This window comes from Carassius carassius, chromosome 38, assembly GCF_963082965.1.
Source record: "Carassius carassius chromosome 38, fCarCar2.1, whole genome shotgun sequence".
Taxonomy (NCBI): Eukaryota; Metazoa; Chordata; class Actinopteri; order Cypriniformes; family Cyprinidae; genus Carassius; species Carassius carassius.
This window is the reverse complement of record NC_081792.1, coordinates 341,248-369,246: the sequence shown is the minus strand read 5'-3', so window position 1 is coordinate 369,246 and position 27,999 is coordinate 341,248. Positions and strand designations below refer to the sequence as shown.

Below are 27,999 nucleotides of genomic sequence, written 5' to 3'. Positions count from 1 at the left end.
CTAGATGCCCAACATGAAGCTCCTCCAACATTCGAGTTTGCAACTTAGGAGGTACAACAACTCTTAATCCCCACATGATGCAACCACCATCCAGAGTCAGTTCATCACGGCGCTGATAAAAGTGTGTGAAACGAATCTTCTGCTCTGCATTCCAGCCAGACTGTATAGCTAAATATACCTGATACAATGCAGGATCTCTCCAGGTTTCTCTCCGAATTATTTGGTTAGTAACAGGAGAACTCTCAAGCTGAGCAATTGTAAAAAATGCGTACGTTCTCTGTCTTTGAATCACACCCATCCAATGGTAGACGTGATAGTCCATCAGCATTAGCATGTCTGTGTGTTCTTTTGAATTCAATCGGGTATCTATGTCCTCCAAGAAACAATGCCCACCTTTGCATCCGTGCTGCTACTGTCAGTGGAACTTCTTTCTGTGGAATGAAGATGGAAACCAACGTCTGATGGTCTGTAACCAAGGAAAAGTTGTTTCCATACAGATATTGATTGAATCGTTTTACGCCCCATACCAGGCTTTAAAGCTTCCCTGTCAATCTGGGCATAGTTCTTCTCTGCCTCACTGAGGGAGCGTGACGTGAAAGCAATGGGGCGCTCCGTTCCATCACCCATCACATGCGACAACACCGCCCCAATGCCATATGGTGAGGCGACGCATGCCAACTTTAGTGGCTTGCCTGGGTCATAGTGAGTCAGAACTGTATCTGACATCACTAGTTACTTTGCTTCCTGAAAAGCTTGCCTGCATTGCTTTGTCCAAATCCATTTCTTTCCTGCTTGTAACAGGGTATTTAGAGGATGGAGAACAGTAGCCAGATTTCGCAAAAACCTGTTGTAGTACTTGACAAACCCAAGGAAAGACCTCAATTGCAAGACCTCTTGTGGTTCTGGAGCCTCTGCGACAGCTCTTAGCTTGTCGTGACACTTGTGCAGACCATTCACATCAATTTTGTGTCCACAATACGTGATGGTATTCTTGAAAACTCACACTTGTCCCATCTTGCACGCAGTCCATAATCTTCCAATTTCTTTTAACCCGTGCTAAGTTCTCCAAGTGATCACTGTCACTATCACCTGTGACAATGATGTCATCGAGGTAGCATTGGGTTTGCCACAAGGCCGGTGCTGAGGCTACGCCAAAAACAAGCCTTTTATAGTGATACAAGCCCTTGAGAGTATTTATAGTCAAGAATACTTTTGAGTCCTCCTTTATTTCCATCTGTAAATATGCTTCCGCCAAGTCTATTTTACTGAAAGCTGTCCACCTGCAAGTGTAGCAAAAATATCCTCTATTCTTGGTAGTGGATATTGTTCTACCTGCAGTTCAGGGTTGATTGAGACCTAAAAATCCCCGCAAAGTCTAACAGTTCCATTTACTTGGCAACAGGAACAACTGGAGTTGTCCACGGACTCCAGTCAACCTTTGAAAGTATTCCTTCAGCTTCCAACCGATCAAGCTCATCTTCCACTTTCTGGCGAATAGCATAGGGAACAGGCCGCGCTTTGTGAAACTTGGCTACTGCATTTTCATTCAGGGTTATCTTTCCTTTTATATGCTTCAGAGTTCCTATTCCCGACTGAAACACGGTTACAGCCCCATCCAGCACTTTTTCCAGTTTCAATTGAGTGCACGTCGATGTAGGAACTGTGACTTGCAGACTTTTTATGGATTTCCAGTCCAGCTGCAACTTCCTCAACCAGTCACGTCCCCAAAGTGCTGGTCCCTCTGTTCGTACTATGTACAGATCTAATTCACTCTGTTGATTATTGTACTTCACTGTCACGGACATTACCCCTAGAGGGATTATGGGCTCACCAGTATATGTTTTCAGTTTAACAGACGATGGCTTTAATTTAGTCGTTTTGAAATATTTTTATCGTACTGTGACATCACTGATACAGCGGAGCCTGTATCCAGTTCCATTCTGATTTTCTGTCCATTCCCTTGAGGTGTAAGCCAGATTGCTTGTTTTAAGTCACTTTTCAGACTGTAGATTTCTAAATTGGCCAACCCTGTGTCACTTTCTTCATATGAGTTTTGGGCGACATTGGACATGGACATTCCTACTTTTCTTTTGCTGAACCTTGTACTGTCTCTCTTTCTCAATGTATGGTATATCCGACCGACATGCTCTTTGTATGTGTCCAACTTTGTTGCATTTTCTGCACATTTCGGTTTTGAATCTGCACTGATTAGCTTTGTGTCCACTCCTGTCACAGTAACACAGTTCAACTTTTTGCATTATTCTTTTAGGTTTACCTGCAGTGGTCACCTTGTTTACAGAAAGTTTCACTCCAGATCTCAGCTCTACAGTGTTTCTGGCAGCCGTTTCCATGGCGACAGCAATTTCAACTGCACGTTTAAATGTTAGATCTGCCTCCGTGAGCAATCTCTTCTGTATACTCTCTTGTGAAATGCCACAGACTAGACGATCTCTCAGCACGTCATTTAATCCATCCCCAAACTGACAGTGTTTTGACAATTTCTTTAATTCAGCTACATAAACTGCGATTGAGTCTCCGTCATTTTGATTCCGTTTATGAAATCTGAACCATTCTGCAATGAGCAGCGGTTTTGGTGCTAGATGCTCTTGCAGTGTCTTCACAATGTTGTCAAAACTAAGATCAGCAGGCTTATTGGGAGCAGTGAGGCTTCTCAGCAAAGCATAAGCTTTCCCTCCTATCGCACTCAACAACACTGACACCCGTTTTCCATCATCAATGTCATTAGCTTTGAAATACTGCTCGATTCGTTCACAGTACAAAGTCCAATCGTCCGTGGCACTTTCAAATGCATCAATCCTTCCGATATATTCTGCCATCTTTCTTAATTCACTTACTATTTTGCGCTGAATCTACCCCTCATCGCCGTGAGGCTGAGTTTTTCCTTGTCGCCAACTGTTGTGTTTGCCTAACACAAATTAGAGTCGAGACAACGATGGGCAATTATTCTTTTCTTTTTACTGTGCAGTATCAGATTGAACAACTTTGTCAACACATGTGTTTCTTCCTTTTTTTATGAACAATTAACTGGCCAACCAAAATCTAACCCTGAGTTAATCTAGAGTGGCAAGCAGTGGTTATATGAGTTTACTCTGAGTGCATTCTACTCAATACACTACAGAAAGTATAAGCAATCAGTCAAGGAAATACATTCACAATACCTGGAAATCAGTCATGCCCTACCGCATGGTCCCCACAGCTAGTAAGCTAGTCAGCACTGCCTGGTGGCCATAACGCAGCTACGAAAATCCTCCTCCAAAAAAAAATATTACATTTACATTTAGTCATTTAGCAGCTTCTTTTATCCAAAGCGACTTACAAATGAGGACAATGGAAGCAATCAAAAACAACAAAAAGAGCAATGATATATAAATGCTATAACAAGTCTCAGTTAGCTTAACACAGTACACGTAGCAAGGGCATTTAAATAATATAATACAATAATAATATAGTACAAACAATACGGAAGGGACAATACTCTGGTGGATGCTACAAAATAGAATTGAACACCACATTGCACAGTGGTAGAGCGACCATCTTAACTTGAGTTCTCTCCTACTGTCTCTGTATGTGCATGCTCACTGTACAGCGTTTAAACATATTTAAAGGGACATTAACATGAATAACATTAGGTGCACCAATAGCCACAGTCAGGAACTCGGGCAACAGTTTTAAAGAACCTGATATTGTGTGCTTTTACAAAACCACAAACTGATGCTTAACTGGTTCTTAATTCTGGTCCTGGGGACCCTCGCTCTGGACATTTTGCATGTCTCCATTATTTAACGCACTTGATTACAAGCTGATTTGAGCTCTATAGTAGAGATTCAGTTAACTGAACAGTTAGATAAGAGAGACATACAAAATGTGCAGAGCCGGGTCTCCAGGATCAGAACTGAAAACCATTGAGCTAAAATAGTGTGACTGAGCCAAACTAGTGAGACTCTCAGTATGGCTGATGTTTGACACTATTTTGCAAATGCTTGAATGTGCACCAGCGGGTGTCAGGCAGGAGTATTTCACCAGTGTTGGGGGTAACAAGTAATGCGAATTATGTAATCAGATTACTTTTTTCAAGTAACTAGTGAAGTAATGCATTAATTTTTAATTTACAAGAAAATGTCTGAGTAACTTTTTCAATTTATTGACTGATAAGTGAATGTGAATGTGGATTAATTCATCCTTTCCAAAAGTATCTTTTTCTCAAACATCTATGATGGTTGTGCTGATTTACAGTGCCGTGGTAATGAGTCTAAAGCTTATTTCCATTGTTCTCAGATAGACTCTGAGCACGTCGATACTGAAACGCTTTACAGAAGCTGTGATCAGAGCGGTCAGTCTATTTAGGGTGAGGTCATGTTTACCTCCTAATTACACATTTACCCAGAGATCAATGAAGAACGGTTGTGCTGAAGTCACAAACCATCAACTCATGCATATCTAATGCTGCAGAGATTGGTTCTTTTCCCAATCATCCTGACGGATATGGAGACTCAAGCAGTTGACACATATTGACATATATTACTAGCATGGCATGGAGGGTCTATATATATATATATATATATATATAGTACTCTCCTTATTCCAGCTCCAGTACATACTGATATTTAAGCGAAAGGGAGACAGAGTAAAAAATCTAAAAGATGTACAGAAGAAATGTATAGTTTGTATAGCTTGTAAACTATATGTTTTTCTCTTAACCCAAATATATATGTGTTGCCTTTCACTTTTACTTCATTATATTATTATTACATTCATTCATGCTCTGCAGATACATGTTTCTACAAAGTAACCAGAGTAAAATCTGTACATATGCTAATAATGTCTATATGATGAATTGTGTACATGGTATTGTATATATATAATATTCATGTCATTATGTAAAGCACATATGCACAAATTCTGTATGCATATATTTTGTATTAATTATTTTTAATGTACATACATAATGTCAACATACACAGACAGGCTTAAGGATGGAAATATATACATATACAGAATGCAGAAGAGCTGAAGGTCACTATCAGAGTAACCTGTGCTCATAACACCTGAGCAGTAACACAGACTGATCGACTCCATGCCACGCCGCATTGCTGCAGTCATTCAGACAAAAGGAGCCACAACTAAGTATTGAGCGCTGTACATGCTCATACTTTTCATGTTCATACTTTTCAGTTGGCCAAGATTTCTAAAAATCCTTTCTTTGTATTGGTCTTAAGTAATATTCTAATTATCTGAGATACTGAATTTGGGATTTTCCTTAATTGTCAGTTCTAATCATCAAAATTAAAAGAAATAAACATTTGAAATATATCAGTCTGTGTGTAATGAATGAATATAAAATACAAGTTTCACTTTTTGAATGGAATTAGTGAAATAAATCAACTTTTTGATGATATTCTAATTATATGACCAGCACCTGTATGTGTGTGTGTGTGTGTGTGTGCTCTTGTTTTTGGGTCATATCAGGACACAACTCTGTATAATGACATGGGTATGACACAGGTATTACAAGGAGAGGGTGACTTATGAGGACATAACCCATGTCCCCCATTTTTCGAAACGCTTATAAATCATACAGAATGAGTTTTTTTGAGAAAGTAAAAATGCACAATGTTTCCTGTGAGGGTTAGGGTTAGGTGTAGGGTTGGTGTAGGGCCATAGAATATACAGTTCAGAATGAATCAGAATCAGAATGAGCTTTGTTGCCAGGTATGTTTACACATACGAGGAATTCGTTTTCGTGACAGAAGCTCCGCAGTACAAAAGAATGACAGCGACAGAACATAAAACACATAATAAAAGAATAAAAAATACAAATAAGTAGATAAGGAATGACAATATACAAATTGACAATTGTAGGCAGGTATATTACAAAATGCAGTTATGTATGTACAGGTATATTATGTGCAAAATGTAAGTGTATACTAAGTATGTGTGTTAGATAAATAAGTGTATGTGTATATAAATAGTGTAGTGTGTTCCACAGTTATTATCAGCTGTTCATAAGATGGATTGCCTGAGGGAAGAAACTGTTCCTGTGTCTGGTCGTTCTGGTGCTCAGTGCTCTGTAGCGTCGACCAGATGGCAACAGTTCAAAGAGGGAGTGTGCTGGATGTGAGGGGTCCAGAGTGATTTTAACAGCCCTTTTGCTCACTCTGGATAAGTACAGTTCTTAAATAGAAGGGAGGGTTGTACCGATGATTATCTCAGCAGTCCGGACTACCCTCTGTAGTCTTCTGAGGTCAGATTTAGAAGCTGAGCTGAACCAGACAGTTACTGAAGTGCTGAGGATGGATTCGATGATGGTGGAGTAGAACTGTTTCAGCAGATCCTGTGGCAGGTTAAACTTCCTCAGCTGGCGAAGGAAGTACAACCTCTGCTGTATGGAGTCAAAATAGGGCCATATATATCTGCAAAATAAAACAATGTTTTGCAAAAAAAAAAAATGTTTTGCAAAAAAAAAATATGTTTTGCAAATAAAAATAGAGTATTGAGAAAAAAAATGCTTTTTTGCAAGTAAAAAATATAATTGCAAAAGAAAAGTTAACCACTGGGAGAAAAAAATAAAGTTTAGCAAAGTAAAACTTCAGCAGCATTGACTTTGCAACACATATTTCCCTTTGCGCCGCTCCTTTAAATCCGCGTTTCAGTCATCCGTGCCTCTGCGGCGCAAGTTTTCCTTTGCGCTTCATTTTTCTATGTGCCTCGCTTTGTGTCCCTGATTTGACGTGGGGGAGGGGTCAAGAGGTTGGGGTGTGTCTCAGAGCCGTTAGGGTGTGTACAAGGGATGAAGGGAAGGCGCGTCCTTCTTGTTACGTCATCAGCGCGAGCCTCAGACCGAGTGGATCGATCGAAATGGCAGAGCAGAGACATGCGGGTGATGGATCACAGGTATGTATTATTGATCGCTTTCTTCTTATTATTATTAGACTCCTATATTATTAATAACAGATACTTCAGGCCGGCCAGAGCGTGGTATTAGCGGGGTTTTGAAGTAAAATTATTTGAGTAACACATAGCTCTATGTGTGGAGAGCTTTCACTGAATATCATAATCTCATTTTTTTATGGGCCTGTAGAGGCTTTTTGCATCTGAAATCTTTAAATGTAATCCGCAAAAAAGGCACAATATAGTATTCAGACATACGTTTCTGTTGTCATGTGACCCGTAGTTCTTTGACCTGAGACGTTAAAGGAGAACTCCGGTCAATTTTAACATTGAGCTCATTTTTTTGTCAATTTGGAGTGATGTCAGTACAAAGAACAACGACAGAAATCGGTGTTGCCAACACCGTGTTATCCTCTTTTTAATCTGACTGCAGTAGATGTGAAAGAAATGGATAGAAATGATGTTATTTAAGCCAGCGCATCCTGATTTCGGTTGAAGTCCAAAGTAGTCGATTGCCGAGTTCACGCGCGTGATCATTGGTAACTAAACCTATGCGCGTGAACTCGACAATCGACTACTTTGGACTTCAACCGAAATCAGGATGCGCTGGCTTAAATAACATCATTTTTATCCATTTCTTTCACATCTACTGCAGTCAGATTCACTCTGAAGGAATCACTCACATGACCTGTGCAATTGTAATGACACATCAAGGATGTTAAGAGGCTAGAAGCAGGTTTAAATATTGTCCCATTGAAGTCAACAGGGTGCAAATTTTAAAAAGAGGATAACACGGTGTTGGCAACACCGATTTTTGTCGTTGTTCTCTGTACTGACAGCACTCCAAATTTACAAAAAAATGAGCTCAATGTTAAAATTGACCGGAGTTCTCCTTTAAGAGTAACTGCTGCAACCTTTACCTAGGCGTCAGCACAAATAAGGCTGCCACGATTAACAGACATTATATTGTACATGATTTATGAACAGCTTGTGGGTGAAATAGGTAAAATACTGTTGCACCCGAAAGCTAGAGGTCGCTCTCGTGCGAAAACTCAAAATAAGCGCAGTAGAGGAAGACAATAACACACATAACTAATTATAGGAAATGCATATGGACATCATTTTATCAATATTCCTAAAACCTTCTCAGGTATTTTCATGATAATAAAGTATATTAATAATAATGGAGAGGATGTTCGACTGGTGTTGCTTTTTCAAATGCACGTTATAAGTGATTCAAACTCGAACTGCTTTTACATAGAGCAGCACTTCCTACTGATCAGAATCATGAAAACACTCAAATAAGAAACAATCGTGCACAAAACACACACAGATGCATGCACAGAACTCAACACGCACACACCAGCCAAACTCCTAAGGGTGTTTTAACTTTAGCTGACTCGCATATCAATTTGTAAATCATTTTTTATACATTTAATCAAATAAATTCTTATCTTTAGGTCCATGGACCTAATGATGCCACAAGTCACCAGCTGGGAAGGATGATCATGGAAAGACTGCTATCCAAACTGCAGGATACAATGAGTCGCCTACCCCTAGATTTAGATTATTTGCAGTTTTTATGCAGTCATGAGCTTCTCTTCATTTCATCAGTCTATGATCAAATTTCAGTCCCAGAGGAACTCCTTGGTGAACTGTCAACCTTGAAAAACACAGTGGATAGGCATATTGACAATAACAATGAACCTGTTACTGCCCTTGAAGTGGAATTTGGAGTTAAGGGGCCCCCAAAGTTTATTATTTCCAGAGAACATCTTCAGTACCTAGTTAATATGCAGCTATCTGTTCCATGTATTGCCGAGCTTCTTGGTGTGTCAACAAGGACAATCAAACGTCGCCTCACTGAGTATGGCATTTCTCTAAAGGACACCTACAGTAAAATCACAGATGAAGAACTTGACAACCTAGTGAGGTCAATCAAAGCTAAAAGTCCACACCTAGGCCATAGAATGATGAAGGGACACTTACAAGCCTTGGGTCATCGTGTGCCATGGACAAGAGTTTGGGATTCCATGCATCGAGTGGACTCTGCTGGAATACTAGCAAGAATTACACAATTGAGATGTGTAGTCAGAAGGACTTATTCCGTCAAGGGCCCTCTTCATGTTGTTCACATAGACACAAACCATAAGCTGATAAGGTATGTCATGCGTGTCAAGCCATTGTTGTAATGCTACTGATTAAAGTATGTGACCCTTTCTGTGAAAATATCACATATTGTGATCACATTACATTATGTGAAGTCATTATTTTTGAGTTTCTGAGTTTTCTAATTCTATTTAAATTCTTTGAAAATGTATTAAGGAATATAAGTAATGCCCAAGATTTTTTTTGATATTTTTAATCCTTAAAAATGACTTATTATGCATGTGAGTTTCTCTCTACAGTTTACATACGCATTTCAACTGGTAATAACAGATTATCTTTTATCAGATATGGCCTTGTGATATTCGGTGCCATTGATGGGTACTCCAGAAAGGTATTTTTCTCTTTCTTTAATGCATTGTTGGCCTATAAATTTTGTACAAATCAAATTTCTGATGGAATGCATAAGTCTAACTTTACTTTGTCTCTCAGATCATGTACCTTGGACCTGCAACCGATAACAAGGCATCCACTGCCCTCGGTTTCTTCCTTCAGTCAGTGGAGAGACATGGGTTTCCATTGAGGTAAGACAACTTACATCATGAGTGTGTATGAATGCTTTGCTACCTCCAGTAACGTGAATGTCACTTTGGATAAAAGCGTAAGCTAAATGTAAATGAATCCCTGCTTGTTTAAACATGGTTAACATACGTTTTTTAAATACTGTTAGGTTTCTTTTCTAAAATACCTTGTCATATTTAATTTTTTTGCATTTAGAGTTCGAGGAGACCAAGGAGTTGAAAATGTAGAGATTGCCAGATGTATGTTTTCTGTGCGTGGTTGTGGCAGGGGAAGCTACATCTCAGGAAAAAGCGTGCATAACCAGCGGTAAGCAGCTAGATAAATTAGTTAAAGCTTGATATGAATGTTAAAGTGTTCTGTTTCTAAGAATGATGACTTGTGTTCAACATTACACACTGTTTTCTCTTCCATTTTTAGCATTGAGCGCCTTTGGCGTGACATATGGATGGCAGTTACAAACATCTATTATGATGTTTTGCACAGCCTTGAAGAGGAAGGATTACTAGAGCCAACCAACAGCCTTCACCTCTTTTGCTGTCAGTTTGTGTTCCTGCCTCGTCTCCAGGCCAGCCTTGACTCCTTTACTAGTGGGTGGAATAACCATCCTCTCCGCACAGAGAGTAATAGAAGCCCAGACCAGTTGTGGGAAATTGGACTCCTGCAAAACCCTGTCCCTCCTCCAGTCCAATCTGAGGTATTTTAAGAATGTGTCTTTTAATGTATGTAATGTTTTCAAGCAAGATATTGCCCCAATGTCCATAACCTATTACCAACTTTTAACAGATTGCACAAGACGACGACTCTGACTGGGACACAGACAGTATCTCTGACCAGCCGTGGACAGGAATTGTAGTTCCTCCAGTCGAATGCCCCTTAACTGAAGAACTTAAGGCCCAAATTCAAACTTTTTTTAACCCAACCTCACACTCTCAAAACTATGGAAGAGACAAGTATTTAGAAGTTTTGAATTTTGTTCTGCTTCATTCTTAATTGACACTAAATCAATCATTGAAATGACTAGTGACCAAATGATCCATTTAGAAGCAAATTAACATCCAATTCAATAAAAAACAAACAAGTTGACATTGCATGCTTGTTTTATTTTTTGTATTGGCTATATTTAAAGCAGAAAAAGACTTGTATAACAACTTGTGTTCTCTTAACACATGCATTAAGATATAAAATTTTACAATATGTAACACGTTGTGTTCTCTACACATACACAGTAAATTTCAAAACCATAAGAACATTTACCAATGTATAAAAGGTTTTTTTCCTGAACATGTACAATTCCATACATTAAGCAGCATTTTAAATTCTGTTAAAACCGTCGTCAAACTGAATGGCTTGCAACATGACTGATTTAAAAGAACTGTAGTCACCCATGTGTACTGTGGGAAATGTAATTTTTCTGGCACAGGCACTTACAACTGGGAAGCATATTTTATGTTCTGGCATCCTCTGCATACACTCATGGTCAAAATGAAGAGAAATTTTGAATTCTTTAAGTTCTGACATTAGAAGAGGTTTGTGTCCCTGGCCAGTGAGCCATTGCATAACACCGGGGACAGTTAAGGGCAGGATGTCTCCGTCAGGGTTATCCTCTACAAGCAAAAGAACTTGTTATCTCTAGGGTTGGTATTGTCTGAATTAGATCAATTACATTTTAACATTAATTTGTGTAATCTGCAGTTTTTTTTAACAATATTTATACTAAATCAACTGTCAGTTCATACATACCACAGCTTTCAATTTCTTGGAGAAAGTCTTGCAGAAAGTTGATTATAGCTGTTTCATAAGTCTCTCGTACTGATCCCTTCTCCGACATTTTCGGAAGAATGTTCTGCATGATGAAGTCTGCATCAGCCTGGGGGGGGGGGGGGGGGGGGGGAATCCATTTTCAGGTACATATACACATATGCATTTGACTTTTATCCAAAGCTACTTTATTACTATAATAACATTTGTTTTAAGTATGTGCAATCCCTGAGATCGAACCCAAGCCCTTGGGCTATGCTAGCACTGTTATCTAACCAATAAGCTACAGGAAACCATTACTGAGGTATTAAGAGCAATCCATTTTCTACTATTATTTTTTGTAAGGAACAAAGTGTTTGACTATTTTTCAACTTAGCAAATAATAATTTTCCTATATATAATATTCCTAAAATAAAACCATTTCTAAAATGAAATACAAGATATAGGCAAAAATGTTATTCCAGTTAGTGATACCTTATCATCATCATCCACATCAGGGACAAAGAACTGGTGGCAAAGTCCTGAATGGTTTTCCAGGATGTCCACGAAATTGTAGACTTCAAGACCTTTTCGGATTTGCTTCAACAAAGGGAACAAACGTAGAGTTGCATGCAGCACAATTGATCTGAAAAAAGAACCAGGAAATTCTAGCATAATATAGACAGTGTTGTGGCTAATCAGTATATCTGGTAGGCAGCAAAATTAAAACCGTTTGCAAGGTTTCAAATGTAAAGAAGTTATAACACTTTTTCTGACCTTATTATGGCCTCTTTGTTCTCAGGTTTAATGGCCCCAGTAAAACCACAGTTAATTATTTGATCATTCCATGCAGAGAGATCGGTTTCTTCTTCCTCCACCTGAAAACACAAACACGTAAAATGGTGTGCTTGCGTAGAAATAAAGCTTTTATGAAATCAGATTTTATTTGGAAAAAAATTACTACCTTTTTAATCAAATTATAAAGTTCAGCATCATCCACATCATCTATAGTGAGAGTTGATTCATCCAAGTCTCCAGATGAGAGATAATCAAAGCACCACGGCCTCAAGAAACGGGGGGCAGGCCCACCCTGAGCGAGACTAACCGAAAACACTTCTCCAGCAGTCCTGAAAGAAAAAATACAAAGTAATATTTAGTTGTATGCAAAAATGACAACTGACATGTTACTATAATGTAAAATATTACTAACTTAAAAAATCCATTCTCCAGATTACTTAGGGAGTAGATGGGGCTCTTCCCTCTCTGGTGTCCTCTATGCTCAAAGAGGTGTTTCTCAATCTCACCAATCAAATCTACAAACAAATATACAAATGTACATGTTAAAAAAGAATGTTATTTACTACATTGTACAATTATAAGCACATTAAAACATACCAAATCTCATAATGACACATGTGGTAACTGTTTATTGTTTTTCTAAACTTTAAATTGTTACGATGAATTTAAAAACCTAATAATGTGATTGTGAACCTAACTTGCCTGAAAGAAATTCCTTACGAATGGCACCTGTGTCAACACCTGCTTCCCCCAAAAATGTTACACGCAAAGTATTGCCCGGGGTTCCTCTCTTTTGTCTTTGCCACTGCACCATAGCTCTTTGATAGAAGTCAGTTCGAGAAACACAGATCTTGAAATCCTTGCTGTCATCTACCCTTCTTGCCAACAAACGCAATACATCATCTGGACTATAAAAACAGGATAAAAAGATTAGTAAAGAATTCAGATGTCTCAGGGTTGTTAAAATGTAATAAATAGACTGTACCATTTCATGTCTGGGCCTTGGTGTTGCTGTACTGGTGTGCCACACGGAGGACTGCTCTCATAATCCAGTGTCTGTAATATACTGAGTATATACCCAATGGTTAGATTGACTTCTTAGAACATTTACAACATGTTATATACACTTATAATACCTAAAACATGTTTTTAATACATACCTTATTAAATGTCTGTAAATGAAATAACTTTTCAAATCATTAAAAATTACCTATCTCCACAAACACTTGCATGCATGGGCAACTCTGTCTGTGAAAATGTGTCTAAACAAATGGGACACTGTCCCTCATCCTATAATGGCAAAAGGACAACTGATTAAGTATTATACAATAAAATCCCAATTAAAACACAATTGGTTATTTCCAAAATCCAATTTGTTTAATTGGTCACTTTAAATACTTTGGTCACCAAGTATTTTGCAAGATCTAAACAAGCACTCGCTGTTTCAGTTTTTTTAACTTTACAAAAAACATTCTGATTCAGTTCTAAATGTTTAGTAAATTGTATTGACTTCTAACATTTGTGTAGTGTTTTAAAACTATAAAAATAGGGCATTCTTCTCAACCAGTGTTATTTACCTCTTGCAAAATGGTCTTTATGTACCAATGAGAGACAGTATAATTACAATCAATTAATCAAAAGTGCTTGACAATAAGGCACTACAAAGAAAATACCATTACCGTTAGTAATAAAATCTTAACATGGCATCTAATTAATTTTACTAACTGCACCGGTCCTTATGCACTTATATTAAAATTAAAACCTCACCTCAAAACTTGTGGTGGGTGTAGGAGAACAAGTTTGTATTGAAGTGGTGGGTGTAGGTGTAGAAGCTGGGGCTGTAGGGGTAACTGCTCTGGTAATCTCACCAACTACTTTTACATCATCATCATCATCTTCAGTAGTCTGAAATGACAAAACGAGATATATATTCTGCCTAAAAGAAAACTTAACTGAAAAACAACATTTGTGTAAATGTTGTGTAAACAACATACCTCATCATTAGCTGACTGTGTGCAGCCACCACAAGATTTAACATGCAAGTACAAAACTGGTAGTGGCATTGTGGTTTTACAAGTACGACACTCAACCTTTGGCATCTTCGCAAACTCTTCTGCTGAGAATGGCAGTGGATCAAGACATAACTCATCTTGAAGAGGGACCATATACAGTGCTGTTCTTCCAGCGGTGGTAGCCATTTTGAGAAGGCTGCCTGTATAACCCTCTGAGTCTGGAGGGACAACAGTAAGCTTTCTTCTTCCATTCCCACCTGATAATTTAAAAACACATTAACAAATCCAGCAATAAAAGGTCTTTACTATATAATTGGGCTTTATACTGTAGTTAAAACGATGTCAAAAAACAGTGCTTCCCATATTCTATTAACACTTCCCTGTGTACTATTGTTAAAAAAGGATGTAGCCTGGGATTTAAGGTTAGAATGCCCGGGGAAATGTTCAATTAATAACTACCTATGGAAATTACTTACACTACAGTATACTCTACTCAGATATTCATGTTTGTGTCTGTTCTGGTAGACAGTACAGCATACCTGGTGCCTTATAAAGTAACCACCCTCCAGTAAGTGACTTCATCTTTGGAAATTCAGCTTCAAGGAGCTTGCATAACTGAAATAAACATGAAACAGAACAAGGGTTCTCAAACAACCACACAAAGTAAAAACTAAATCTTTATCACATTGAAAATTTTACGTGCATTTGTTTGTCATTTTTATACATACTAATTCACATTTTACTATGTTTAGCCTAAGCAAATTATGTTCATTCATCTCAGCATGTTTTGAAAGTGGAATATTACTTTGAAGCAGTTAATTATATATTATTCGCAGGGTGATATAGAAATAATCCTGCTCTAAAATCAGATGGCACAAACTAACAAATTAGATTGTACTATAAAATGAACTTACATCCGAATGGTTCACATTGGATGAAATTGTAATCACCCGTTTTCCTAGTCCGGCCTGGAGTAGTTCAAGCTCTTCAGAAGGTGTGGGTGAGGTGTCAGTGTTGCTGCTCATTAAATATATGGAAACAGCAAATGGTTTCCAAGGTGTGGCTTTCACATGTATTTGTGGATTTGGAGTTTTCTTCTTTGATTTTTTAAACATCCCAGGAAAAGATCTACAAATAATAAAACAATGTTAATTATAATATTAAACATTCAAAAGACAATTGTTAAAATAATTAGATGTGGATGCGGCAACCTGGCCATATCCTGCTCTATTCGAGGCTGAGAAATAGCAGGAGGCTGCTGTCGTTGTTGTGGCTGCTGCTGCTGACCCTGAGCTGACTGAATCTGACCAAGGCTTTGGGTCAGAAGACCTATTAAATTCTGTGCAGCTGTACAGACATCTGAATATTCTCTCTGTTAAATATGTCATGACAAAATCATATAGGATTATCTAGATAAGGGGTTTTATACTCAGTTCCTGCAGGGCTGCAGCTCTGCACAGTTTAGCTCAAACCCTAATCAAACACATCTGATTCAGCTAATCGAGATCTTCAGGATTACTAGAAACCTCCAAACAGGTGTGGGATGGAGCTGGTTTGAGCTAAACTGTGCAGAGCTGTGGCCCTCCAGGAATTGAGTTTCACACAACTGATCTAGAACAAGTGCATTAACAATGTATCATATAAACATCACAGCTTTTAAACATAGTCTATAGGGATGTGACCTACTGTATATAAATCAACTTGTTCGGAATCAGAAAGAGGTTTATTTCAAATTATGTTTGCACATACAAGGCATTTGTTTTCAATTTACAGTATATTTTGAGAAACACCTTTGGCATCGCTTATAGTCCATAATACAACTAGGGCGTGGAGAATAATAATTATTATTTATTAATTAATTATAAAACAACGTGAAAGGTGTGCATATTGAGAGAAATGTACAGCCGCCGACACACTTAACGTTGCGTCGGCGATTAGCTAATCGCCACATTAATTGATCTCTAACTTACTTAACTTGAGCAAACGCGCTGATACACATAGTTACATATAGTTATCAGTCTATCTAGTGAACTTGAAGAAAGCGATCAATAATACATACCTGTGATCCATCACCCGCATGTCTCTGCTCTGCCATTTCGATCGATCCACTCGGTCTGAGGCTCGCGCTGATGACGTAACAAGAAGGACGCGCCTTCCCTTCATCCCTTGTACACACCCTAACGGCTCTGAGACACACCCCAACCTCTTGACCCCTCCCCCACGTCAAATCAGGGACACAAAGCGAGGCACATAGAAAAATGAAGCGCAAAGGAAAACTTGCGCCGCAGAGGCACGGATGACTGAAACGCGGATTTAAAGGAGCGGCGCAAAGGGAAATATGTGTTGCAAAGTCAATGCTGCTGAAGTTTTACTTTGCTAAACTTTATTTTTTTCTCCCAGTGGTTAACTTTTCTTTTGAAATTATATTTTTTACTTGCAAAAAAGCATTTTTTTTCTCAATACTCTATTTTTATTTGCAAAACATATTTTTTTTTTGCAAAACATTTTTTTTTTTTGCAAAACATTGTTTTATTTTGCAGATATATACGGCCCTATTTTGACTCCATACTCTTCATCTTTCTGCCATTTTCTCCTCTGCTAAAGAAACTCTTAAGCCTCTTAAAAGTCCTTGTCTGTGCTCCTAACAAGTTTGACCTTAAGACCTCTTTTAAGGGTTAAGATGCTTTCTGAATTACTTTTTTCTTTACTAGGATTTTTTCCTTAATTTTAAGAGTAAACGCCCACATTTCTAAGAATTTTCTAGGAACTACTTTTTGCATTAAGATTCTTTATAAATACGGGCCCAGAGCTATTACAGAACTGACACACGTCAAAATGCATCTTTTTTCAATACTGACTTTCATATCTTACATGTTTTCGCCCTGTGAGGACTTGAGTGTTTGTAATAGATGTGACATCACAAGAGAGACTAACCCTGTCAAGAGCGTCGTCGCTGCTGCTTCTATTAATACCACATAAAGGAAGAACATTCCTGTGAATACAGTACCAGTGTGACAGGCCTTTGAACATGCTTAACACATCACTGCTGCATCTGCTTTATCATATGCGTTCACCTGCCACGTGATTCATTCCAAAACACAACTGAAAGCGCACATGTCATGCACACTTCACGGTGTTGAGTGTGTTTGGTGTTCAGGGTATTTTTTCTCTTATTCGGTGGCGGTGTAGCAGCTGCTCGCTGTCTGCTGATTATACAGGGCGTACCAGTAATCAGCAGGCAAACTGACTTCCTGTTTCCATCCCCTGTAATGTTGAGCCTAATTATGACAACCAACACATCTATTATATCAATGTCAATGTCAATGTCACCTTTATTTATATAGCGCTTTAAACAAAATACATTGCGTCAAAGCAACTGAACAACATTCATTAGGAAAACAGTGTCAATAATGCAAAAATGATAGTTAAAGGCAGTTCATCATTGGATTCAGTTATGTCATCTCTGTTCAGTTAAATAGTGTCTGTGCATTTATTTGCAATCAAGTCAACGATATCGCTGTAGATGAAGTGTCCCCAACTAAGCAAGCCAGAGGCGACAGCGGCAAGGAACCGAAACTCCATCGGTGACAGAATGGAGAAAAAAACCTTGGGAGAAACCAGGCTCAGTTGGGGGGCCAGTTCTCCTCTGACCAGACGAAACCAGTAGTTCAATTCCAGGCTGCAGCAAAGTCAGATTGTGCAGAAGAATCATCTGTTTCCTGTGGTTTTGTCCTGGTGCTCCTCTGAGACAAGGTCTTTACAGGGGATCTGTATCTGGGGCTCTAGTTGTCCTGGTCTCCGCTGTCTTTCAGGGATGTAGAGGTCCTTTCTAGGTGCTGATCCAGCATCTGGTCTGGATACGTACTGGATCCGGGTGACTGCAGTGACCCTCTGATCTGGACACAGACTGGATCTGGTGGCCACGGTGACCTCGGAACAAGAGAGAAACAGACAAATATTAGCGTAGATGCCATTCTTCTAATGATGTAGCAAGTACATAGGTTGTTATGGGAAGTGTTTCCGGTTCCGGTTTACCTAATTAATGCAGCCTAAAAATCCTTTAACGGATTTGGATAATAAAAGCATATTAGTATGTTATGTGTATGCCAGGTTAAAGAGATGGGTCTTTAATCTAGATTTAAACTGCAAGAGTGTGTCTGCCTCCCGAACAATGTTAGGTAGGTTATTCCAGAGTTTGGGCGCCAAATAGGAAAAGGATCTGCCGCCTGCAGTTGATTTTGATATTCTAGGTATTATCAAATTGCCTGAGTTTTGAGAACGTAGCGGACGTAGAGGATTATAATGTAAAAGGAGCTCATTCAAATACTGAGGTGCTAAACCATTCAGGGCTTTATAAGTAATAAGCAATATTTTAAAATCTATGCGATGCTTGATAGGGAGCCAGTGCAGTGTTGACAGGACCGGGCTAATATGGTCATACTTCCTGGTTCTAGTAAGAACTCTTGCTGCTGCATTTTGGACTAGCTGTAGTTTGTTTACTAAGCGTGCAGAACAACCACCCAATAAAGCATTACAATAATCTAACCTTGAGGTCATAAATGCATGGATTAACATTTCTGCATTTGACATTGAGAGCATAGGCCGTAATTTAGATATATTTTTGAGATGGAAAAATGCAGTTTTACAAATGCTAGAAACGTGGCTTTCTAAGGAAAGATTGCGATCAAGTAGCACACCTAGGTTCCTAACTGATGACGGAGAATTGACAGAGCAACCATCAAGTCTTAGACAGTGTTCTAGGTTATTACAAGCAGAGTTTTTAGGTCCCATAATTAACACCTCTGTTTTTTTTTCAGAATTTAGCAGTAAGAAATTCCTCGTCATTCAGTTTTTTATATCGACTATGCAATCCATTAGTTTTTCAAATTGGTGTGTTTCACCGGGCTGCGAAGAAATATAGAGCTGAGTATCATCAGCATAATAGTGAAAGCTAACACCATGTTTCCTGATGATATCTCCCAAGGGTAACATATAAAGCGTGAAGAGTAGCGGCCCTAGTACTGAGCCTTGAGGTACTCCATACTGCACTTGTGATCGATAGGATACATCTTCATTCACTGCTATGAACTGATGGCGGTCATATAAGTACGATTTAAACCATGCTAATGCACTTCCACTGATGCCAACAAAGTGTTCAAGTCTATGCAAAAGAATGTTGTGGTCAATTGTGTCAAACGCAGCACTAAGATCCAATAAAACTAATAGAGAGATACACCCACGATCAGATGATAAGAGCAGATCATTTGTAACTCTAAGGAGAGCAGTCTCAGTACTATGATACGGTCTAAATCCTGACTGGAAATCCTCACATATACCATTTTTCTCTAAGAAGGAATATAATTGTGTGGATACCACCTTTTCTAGTATCTTGGACAGAAAAGGGAGATTCGAGATTGGTCTATAATTAACTAGTTCTTTGGGGTCAAGTTGTGGTTTTTTGATGAGAGGCTTAATAACAGCCAGTTTGAAGGTTTTGGGGACATGTCCTAATGACAATGAGGAATTAATAATAGTCAGAAGAGGATCTATGACTTCTGGAAGCACCTCTTTCAGGAGCTAAGATGGTATAGGGTCTAGCATACATGTTGTTGGTTTAGATGATTTAACAAGTTTATACAATTCTTCCTCTCCTATGGTAGAGAATGAGTGGAACTGTTCCTCAGGGGGTCTATAGTGCAGTGTCTGATGTGATACTGTAGCTGACGGCTGAATGGTTGCAATTTTATCTCTAATAGTATCGATTTTAGAAGTAAAGTAGTTCATAAACTCATTACTGCTGTGGTGTTGGGAAATGTCAACACTTGTTGAGGCTTTATTTTTCGTTAATTTAGCCACTGTATTGAATAAATACCTGGGGTTATGTTTGTTTTCTTCTAAAGGAGAAGAAAAGTAAACGGATCTAGCAGTTTTTAATGCTTTTCTGTAGGATATGTTACTTTCCCGCCAAGCAATATGAAATACCTCTAGTTTTGTTTTCCTCCAGCTGCGCTCCATTTTTCGGGCTGCTCTCTTTAGGGTGCGAGTATGCTCATTATACCATGGTGTTAAACTGTTTTCCTTAACCTTCCTTAAGCGTAAAGGAGCAACTTCATTTAAAGTGCTAGAAAAGAGAGAGTCCATAGTTTCTGTTACATCATCAAGTTGTTCTGAGGTTTTGGATATGCTAAGGAATTTGGATACATCAGGAAGATAACTTAAAAAGCAGTCTTTTGTGTTAGAAGTGATGGTTCTTCCATACTTGTAACAAGAAGTAGAATTTACAATTTTGGCTATATGAATTTTGCAAAGAACTAAATAATGATCTGAGATATCATCACTTGGCTGAATAATTTCAACACCATCAACATCAATTCCATGTGACAGTATTAAATCTAGAATATGATTTCGACAATGAGTAGGTCCTGAAACGTGTTGTCTAACACCAATAGAGTTCAGAATGTCTATAAATGCTGATCCCAATGCATCGTTTTCATTATCAACATGGATATTAAAATCACCAACTATTAAAACTTTATCTGCAGCCAGAACTAACTCAGATGTAAAATCACCAAACTCTTTAATAAAGTCTGTATGGTGCCCTGGTGGCCTGTATACAGTAGCCAGTACAAACATAACAGGGGATTTATCATTAACATTTGTTTCTTTGGATAATGTTATATGAAGTACCATTACTTCAAACGAGTTATACTTGTAGCCTGCCCTCTGAGAAATCCTGAAAACGTTGTTATAAATTGAAGACGGGATGACGGGAGGCAGCTAGCAGACGGTCGGTTTAGCCAGTCTGTCTGCTTCCTGACCTGGGCCCCAGTTAGTCAAGTATAAACACTAAGACTATTTGCCATATTTCTAGAGAGAAGAGTGGCGCCACCCCAGGAGGGATGAAGACCATCTCTTTTAAACAGGTCAGGTCTGCCCCAAAAGCTCGTCCAATTGTCTATGAAACCTATGTTATTCTGTGGGCACAACTTAGACATCCAGCCATTGAGTGATGACAATCTGCTATGCATCTCATCACCACGGTAAGCAGGGAGGGGACCAGAGCATATTACAGTGTCTGACATCGTGCTTGCAAGTTCACACACCTCTTTAATGTTATTTTTAGTGATCTCCGACTGGCGAAGTCAAACATCATTAGCGCCGGCATGAATAACAATCTTACTGTATTTACGTTTAGCATTAGCCAGCACTTTTAAATTTGCCAAGATGTCAGGCGCTCTGGCTCCCGGTAAACATTTGACTATGGTGGCTGGAGCACTTTCATCAGGTTTCTCAGTGGGTGCATCACTGAGTGGGGAGAACCTGTTTAATGTTTTGATTGGAACAGAAGAGCGGTGTTTTGACCCACGACTACGCTGCCTCACCGTCACCCAGTTGCCCTGCTGCTGGGGCTCTGTTTCCGGAACCGAACAATGTACAGGAATCCCTGAGCTAGACGCATCCAAAGCCGTATCTAGAGCCCTAACATTTTTACTGTCCTCAATTAAAGTTTGGATGTGTGTCTCTAATTCTGAAATCTTCTCTGTCAGCCTAACTATTTCCCTGCATTTATCACATGTGAATCCCTCATCAGCGACAGAGATAGATAAACTGTACATGTGGCAAGAGGTGCAAGAAACAATGATAGGAGAAGCCATTACTCACCGTGCTTGATGAAAATTCTTACTGCGGTTGTTTGATGAACTTGTGAAAAACTGGAGCGAGGGAGAGGAGAAAAGAAAACAGCGATAGGTTCGAGTGAAAACGCTAATGACAAGCTAACGAGTGCTAACGCTTTGCAGGTGTACTGCACTCACGGAAATAAAATAAAAGTGAACGATCAAAGTTAATCTGATAAGATTGATCAATAATATCAGAAATATGGTGTGAATTAAGTTATATTTTACCACTTTAAAAAACAGAGAGTGATAGTAAGATAAAGATTCTAGAGAAAAAAATAAAATAAAAACAGCTACACGGAGCTACAATTTGCTACAGAAGGCCAACAGGAAGTAGAGAAAACACTGTCCAACAGTGACACCCGCAGGCAGGAAAAACAACAACAGCAATACATCTACAGCAAGACATCTAGTCAACTGCCTACATAGAATTTAAGGGATCATATGCAGCCTTGTACCAAAGCATTTGGGCTGGATACGTACTTGATCCGGGTGACTGCATTGACCATCTGATCTGGATACAGACTGTGTAAGTGTGTTATGTGTAATCCAGTGTAACACTATAAAAACTCAACTCACATTCAAATCAAAGTTTAATAATAAAATAAACACAAACAGCGCGACAGCCCCTCGCGGACGACTGCCACGCACAAAGTCAAAGTCACCTTTATTTATATAGCGCTTTAAACAAAATACATTGCGTCAAAGCAACTGAACAACCCAGTGATATACTAACTGGCCCTCCTGTAAAGGTACCTCTCGAACTCGCTGATCATGGTTTGTCTTACAGCGCGTAACTGCAGCATGCAGCCATTCTCTGGTTCCATGAAATGCAAGTTGCAACCGAGCCTGATTTTCTTGGACCCATTCGTGAACAGTGACCCCAGAGGGTTCAGGGACATTACCCAATAGAAAATCCAACGGCAAATGTGGTTCTTGCTCCAACATCAAGAAAAATTGTGACTCCCTCTGAAGGTAAGTGCACGCGTGGGCAACTATCACGTCACAGAATTCACAGAATCACCTGCCTCACCATCCAAACCAGGCTCCTACCCATTCACAATCACCTGATTAGTAATCACGGATACCTGCACCCACTTACCAAACCATTCAAAAACACACTCACCACAGTCACTCGTCGGCTGGTCTCAAGGTTACAAGCTTCTCAAGTGGATCCCTTGCCTACCTGTCAGCCTGTCTATTCTGGAAACGGCAGCTATCTATTGAAGGAATAGAAGTTTCTTGACCAGTTGTGACAGAACACCAGCCCATTAACAGTATACTCAGCAAAAACTCACATGGATCCTCGGAGCATGTCCTCATCTGAATCACACCTCCCACCAACTATCATCACCAAATCACCAGCCTGTCCTATGGCCCGGACAGCAAACTTCTCTGGTGAGGCAGCCTCCTGCAGTGCATTCTTGTTGCAATGAACCCTCTATTTTGAGTTGCAACAACACCTGTTTGGGGCTGTTCAGGCGAAGGTGGCATTCATCATCTCGTTGCTGCCTGGAAAAGCATTGCAGTGGGCAGAAACCTTGTCGAATTCGCAGAGCTCTCTGGTTCACTCACTAGACAGCTTTGTTCAACACTTCTGGGAGGTATTCAGCCAGTCGACTGTGCATGATGAGCTTTTCTAACTGCGGCAAGCAGATTTATCAATCCACAAATACACTCTTGGCTTCGCAGTGGCTGGAATGAGGCTGCTCTGCTCTTGGCCCTCTACTGAGGCCTCAACAGATGTCCATCTAAGAAAATACCGTGGGGCTCAAAAGTTTTCCTGCCATATGCAGGCATACCTGCTGCTGCTGCCTCACCCAGCCTCTCACCTCCAGCAGCAGAGCCCATGATCACAGATAATTACCACATATCCTCCACGGAATGGTCCTGTTGACTCACCCATGGCCTCTCTCTCTTTTGTGGATCCAACAAGCTCCAGCTCTGCACCTGACCCGCTCGTCCACCATGACCAACATTGAGTACTATACAAATCACTCCAGAGGTATCTTGCATGCCTCATATAGATGCCCTGCTAATGTATCAAAACCAATCCTCTCCAGTCAAAATCCTTGTGGACTCTGGAGCATCAGGAAATTTAATCTCCTCCCGCAGCCTTGCTGGATTCAAAATTCCCAGTTTCCCAAATGACAATACCTACCAGATTAAAGGGTCATGAAACACCCCTTTTGTGCACTGGTTAGTTCTCACCACAGTTTTAAAAAATGCTAAAAAAAAGTGGGCGTGGTGTGCAGCGGACCGGGGGAGGGGGAAGAGGGAGGACAGACAGCACACACAGCTTTGCGTTCAGACAGTTTCATTTCGCTACCATCGAGTTAGAAACACAAATAAATGCACAGCCATTTGCACCCTGCATCGAAAACATATTACATTTAGATTCAGTCATTTAGCAGACGCTTTTATTCAAAGCGACTCACAAATGAGACATATATATTATTCTGTGGCGTTTAAATAAGCCTTTTGACAGGTTGTGTCACAGAGCTATAAAAACGGTTACACTCACCAAGTGAATGAATCGCGTTTGTGCCGAACTCTTATTACAAAGAAAAAACACTCTTCTGCGATCCATGAATGTTCCCCTGTTAATGTGTGCGATGTCATTTCACAGTCTGATGCGTCTTTAATAGCAAATCAACACATGTTGTTGTGAATAATTAAGCGAAGCGTCTTCTCATGAATAATTGAATAGACACCGACGCTCATCGATGTACTATAGTCCATTGCCACGTCACAAATCGTGACGTCAACAAAATATAGACTTTAAATCCGGAAGATGAAAATAGAGCAAAAAAGCTTAAAATTAACCAATTTCCTCCAACAGTTAAAATTAGCGGATGCTAACATTGTCTTCTATGATGTACAACACAAACACTGCTATAATCTTAGAATAAGTAGTCTGGGGTTTCATTACCCTTTAACACTGTCCAAGGAAAGCTGCTGGGAAAGGGGCTGTTGCGGCACCACACGCCAGAGGCTGGTCTACATATTGGGTGCTTCCACACTGAACAGATCTCGCTACTGGTGCTGGAGGAAGCTGTCATGGACATTGTCCTGGGATGCTCCTGGCTCTCTAAACATCAACCCACCATCGCCTTAAAGTCAAGAGAAATTCTTGAGCGGAGTGGGGAGTGCAAGCAGGAACGTTTAAAAGATGCCTGAGGCCAAACTACCCAAAGGATACATCTACCCACTGTCAATCCCGGAGAAGGCCGCTATGAAGGAGTACGTTCAAGAAGCCTTACAACAGGAGTTCATCCGTCCATCCACCTCACCTGCAGTGTTGAGCTTCTTCTTTGTGGCCAAGAAAGATGAGTGTGATTACCTTGTATTCAATTTCCAGACAGTGAAATTTGCCTATCCCCTTCCTCTGGTTCTGCCCGCCTTGGAGGGACTACGTGGTGCCCGCATCTTCAGGAAGCTGTATCTAAGGAGCACCTATAACCTCATCTGCATCCATAGGGGTGACAAATGGAAGACTGCTTTTGGGACACCCACCGGGCACTATGAGTACCGGGTGATTCCCTATGGGCTCTCCAACTCACATTCCTTCTTCCAAAAGTTTATGCACGAGATCTTCAGAGATATGCTTAACAGGTTTGTCCTCATCTATATCGATGATATACTCATATACTCACCCAATCTTGAAGAACACCATGACCATGTCACCAAGGTACTCCAACGTCTCCGGCAACATTACCTGTATTTAAAAGCTGAGAAATGTGAATACCACAAATCCATCATTCACTTCCTGGGCTACATCGTCACCCCTGCAGGAATACAAATGTCCCAAAGGAAGGTGGATGTGGTTCGGAACTGGCCATAACCCACTTTGGTAAAAGAGATGCAGAGGTTCCTGGGGTTTGAAAATTTATACAGCTGCTTTATCGCCCACTACAGCCAGAAGGCAGCACCACTTACCTTTCTCCTCCAACGGAAGGCAATAAAACTCACCTGGACCCCAGATGAACACCAGGCCTTCCTCCAGCTCAAGTCTGCCTTCTGTACAACCCCTGGCTCTTTCACACCCAGACCTCAATCTCCGCTTCGTGGTCGAGGTGGATGTGGCGACCCTGCTGTCATGCTGTCCCAAAGTAAGGGAGAATCCCAGGTACTCCATCCATGTGCGCACTTCTCACGGAAACTATCCCTGGCGAAGCAGAACTATGACATGGGGAATTGGGAGTTGCTGGCCATCAAGCTCGCCCTATAGGAGTGACGGCATTGGTTAGAGGGTGCCCAACATCCCTTTGATGTGATCACAGACCCCAAGAACTTGCAGTACACCCGAGAAGCCAAGCGTCTTAACCCTAGCCAGGCCCGCTGGGCTTTATTCTTTGCCCGCTTCCTCTTTGTGGTAACTTACTGCCTAGGGAGTAAGAATGTCATAGTGGATGCACATTCCCACCTACACCAGCATAATCCAACCCAAGAGGAACTACAGTATTTCAGATTTCATATCTCCCATCCAGTGGACACTTGACGACCAAATCCATGCCGCCACTTCACGGATCCTGCTCTGCAGGGAGGTCCAAAAGGGAAAGGTATGTCCAATCCACCCTGCATCTGGCCCTTCAGGATTCTGCCCACACCTCCCCGGGATCCAGTCACCCAGGCAGCCACCGAACCCTCTTGCTCCTCCAGAACAGCTACTGGTGGCCCAACATGGCCCAAGATGTCACCCAATACGTCAAGGGATGTTCGGTCTGTGCCTTCTCCACCATGCCACTAGTTTCTGTTACATCATTTGAGTTTTTGGATTTATTAAGGAATTGAGATAAATCAGGATGATTACTAGGACCTGACACGTGTTGTCTAACCCCAATAGAGTTCAAAATGTCTATGAAGGCTGATCCCAATGCATCTTTTTCATTATCAACATGGATATTAAAGTCACAGACAATTAAAACTTTATCTGCAGCCAGCACTAACTTGGATATAAAACCTATATACAGAAGCCTGTAACAAGCATTATGATTTATCATTAACATTTGTTTCTTTTGATAATGCTATATGAAACACCATTATTTCAAACAGTTATACTCGAAGCCCGCCCTCTGAGATATACTGAAAATATTTTTTTTTATAAATTGTGGCAACTCCTCCCCCTTTACCTTTTGGACATGGCTCATGTCTATAAAAGTAATCTTGTGGGGTAGACTCATTTAAAATAATGTAATCATCTCGTTTAAGCCAGGTTTCTGTCAAACAGAGCACATCTAGTTTATGTTCAGTAATCATATCACTTACAAAAAGTGCTTTTGTAGAAAGGGACCTGATATTCAATAAGCCAATCTTTACCATTTGTTTATCCAAATTACATCTGTTTTTTATTTGTTGAACATTGCTATTGCTACTCTTAAATTGGTTTGGACATTTTTTGTATTTTCTAGTTTCGGGGAACAGACACAGTCTCAGACACAGTATAGTGTCTGACACGGTATAGACACAGTCTAAGAAACAGTATAGTGTGATATCTAGGTGAAAGAGTTTCTGTGTGCTGAGAATTAACTGATGGCGTGATACTGCTAGCAGATGGTCAGTTTAGCCAGTCTATGTGCTTCCTGACCTGGCCCATACTTAGTTAAGTGCAAACTCTAAGACTATGTGCCATATTTCTAGAGTGAAGAGCGGCTCCTCCCCAGGAGGGATAAAGAGCATCTCTTTTCAACAGATCAGGTCTGCCCCAAAAACTCGTCCAATTGTCTATGAAAGCTATGTTATTCTGCAGGCACCACTTAAATATCCAGCCACTGAGTGATGACAATCTGCTATATATCTCATCACCACTGTTAGCAGGGAGGGGACCAGAGCATATTACAGTGTCTGACATCATACCTGCAAGTTTACACACCTCTTCACTGTTATTTTTAGTGATCTTTGACTGGTGTCAAAACATCATTAATTTAAAAAGCATGAATAACAATCTGACTGAATTTAAGTTTAGCATTGGCCAGCACTTTTAAATTTTCCAGGCGCTATGCTCCTGGTAAACATTGGACTATGGTGGCTGATCTCTCTATTTTCACATTCTGTACAACAGAATCGCCAATAACTAGAGCACTTTCATCATGTTTTTCAGTGGGTGTGACACATATCGGGGCTGAGTTTCCCAAAAGTTTTTGTAAACCTAAAAAGTTTGTAAAAACGATCGTACGACT

General features: G+C 40.0%; 3 protein-coding genes across 3 annotated transcripts in view; 2 read left to right on the top strand and 1 right to left on the bottom strand.

The window, feature by feature from the left end:
• LOC132119143 (large ribosomal subunit protein eL29-like) overlaps positions 1 to 27,999 on the top strand; it is a 346,082-nt gene that overhangs the window by 209,348 nt on the left and 108,735 nt on the right. The window lies entirely within an intron of this gene.
• On the top strand, positions 6,841 to 10,673 carry LOC132119133 (uncharacterized). Its single transcript, XM_059528880.1, has 7 exons — positions 6,841 to 6,912; positions 8,370 to 9,070; positions 9,364 to 9,409; positions 9,508 to 9,599; positions 9,793 to 9,903; positions 10,015 to 10,291; positions 10,381 to 10,673. Exons 1-7 carry the CDS (start codon positions 6,877 to 6,879, stop codon positions 10,585 to 10,587), a joined length of 1,470 nt encoding a protein of 489 aa, XP_059384863.1. The 5' UTR covers positions 6,841 to 6,876; the 3' UTR covers positions 10,588 to 10,673.
• On the bottom strand, positions 10,674 to 16,239 carry LOC132119132 (uncharacterized). The gene is made up of 15 exons (XM_059528879.1): positions 16,204 to 16,239; positions 15,356 to 15,516; positions 15,059 to 15,272; positions 14,684 to 14,759; positions 14,127 to 14,401; positions 13,900 to 14,037; positions 13,343 to 13,422; positions 13,118 to 13,198; positions 12,835 to 13,040; positions 12,545 to 12,647; positions 12,299 to 12,461; positions 12,112 to 12,212; positions 11,830 to 11,980; positions 11,338 to 11,464; positions 10,674 to 11,201 (listed from the first exon to the last, which is right to left on the bottom strand). Exons 1-15 carry the CDS (start codon positions 16,237 to 16,239, stop codon positions 10,909 to 10,911), a joined length of 2,205 nt encoding a protein of 734 aa, XP_059384862.1. The 3' UTR covers positions 10,674 to 10,908.

What these genes read in the sequence shown, in the direction of transcription:
- LOC132119133 (XM_059528880.1), top strand. Translation starts at nt 6,877, where the DNA reads ATGGCAGAGCAGAGACATGCGGGTGATGGATCACAG. An exon ending in ACAAACCATAAGCTGATAAG is followed by an intron (nt 9,071 to 9,363) that starts GTATGTCATGCG and finishes ATCTTTTATCAG; the next exon opens with ATATGGCCTTGTGATATTCG. An exon ending in AAAAGCGTGCATAACCAGCG is followed by an intron (nt 9,904 to 10,014) that starts GTAAGCAGCTAG and finishes TTCCATTTTTAG; the next exon opens with CATTGAGCGCCTTTGGCGTG.
- LOC132119132 (XM_059528879.1), bottom strand. Translation starts at nt 16,239, where the DNA reads ATGGCAGAGCAGAGACATGCGGGTGATGGATCACAG. An exon ending in CAAGGCCCAGACATGAAATG is followed by an intron (nt 13,041 to 13,117) that starts GTACAGTCTATT and finishes CTGTTTTTATAG; the next exon opens with TCCAGATGATGTATTGCGTT. An exon ending in AACAAAGAGGCCATAATAAG is followed by an intron (nt 11,981 to 12,111) that starts GTCAGAAAAAGT and finishes TTCTTTTTTCAG; the next exon opens with ATCAATTGTGCTGCATGCAA.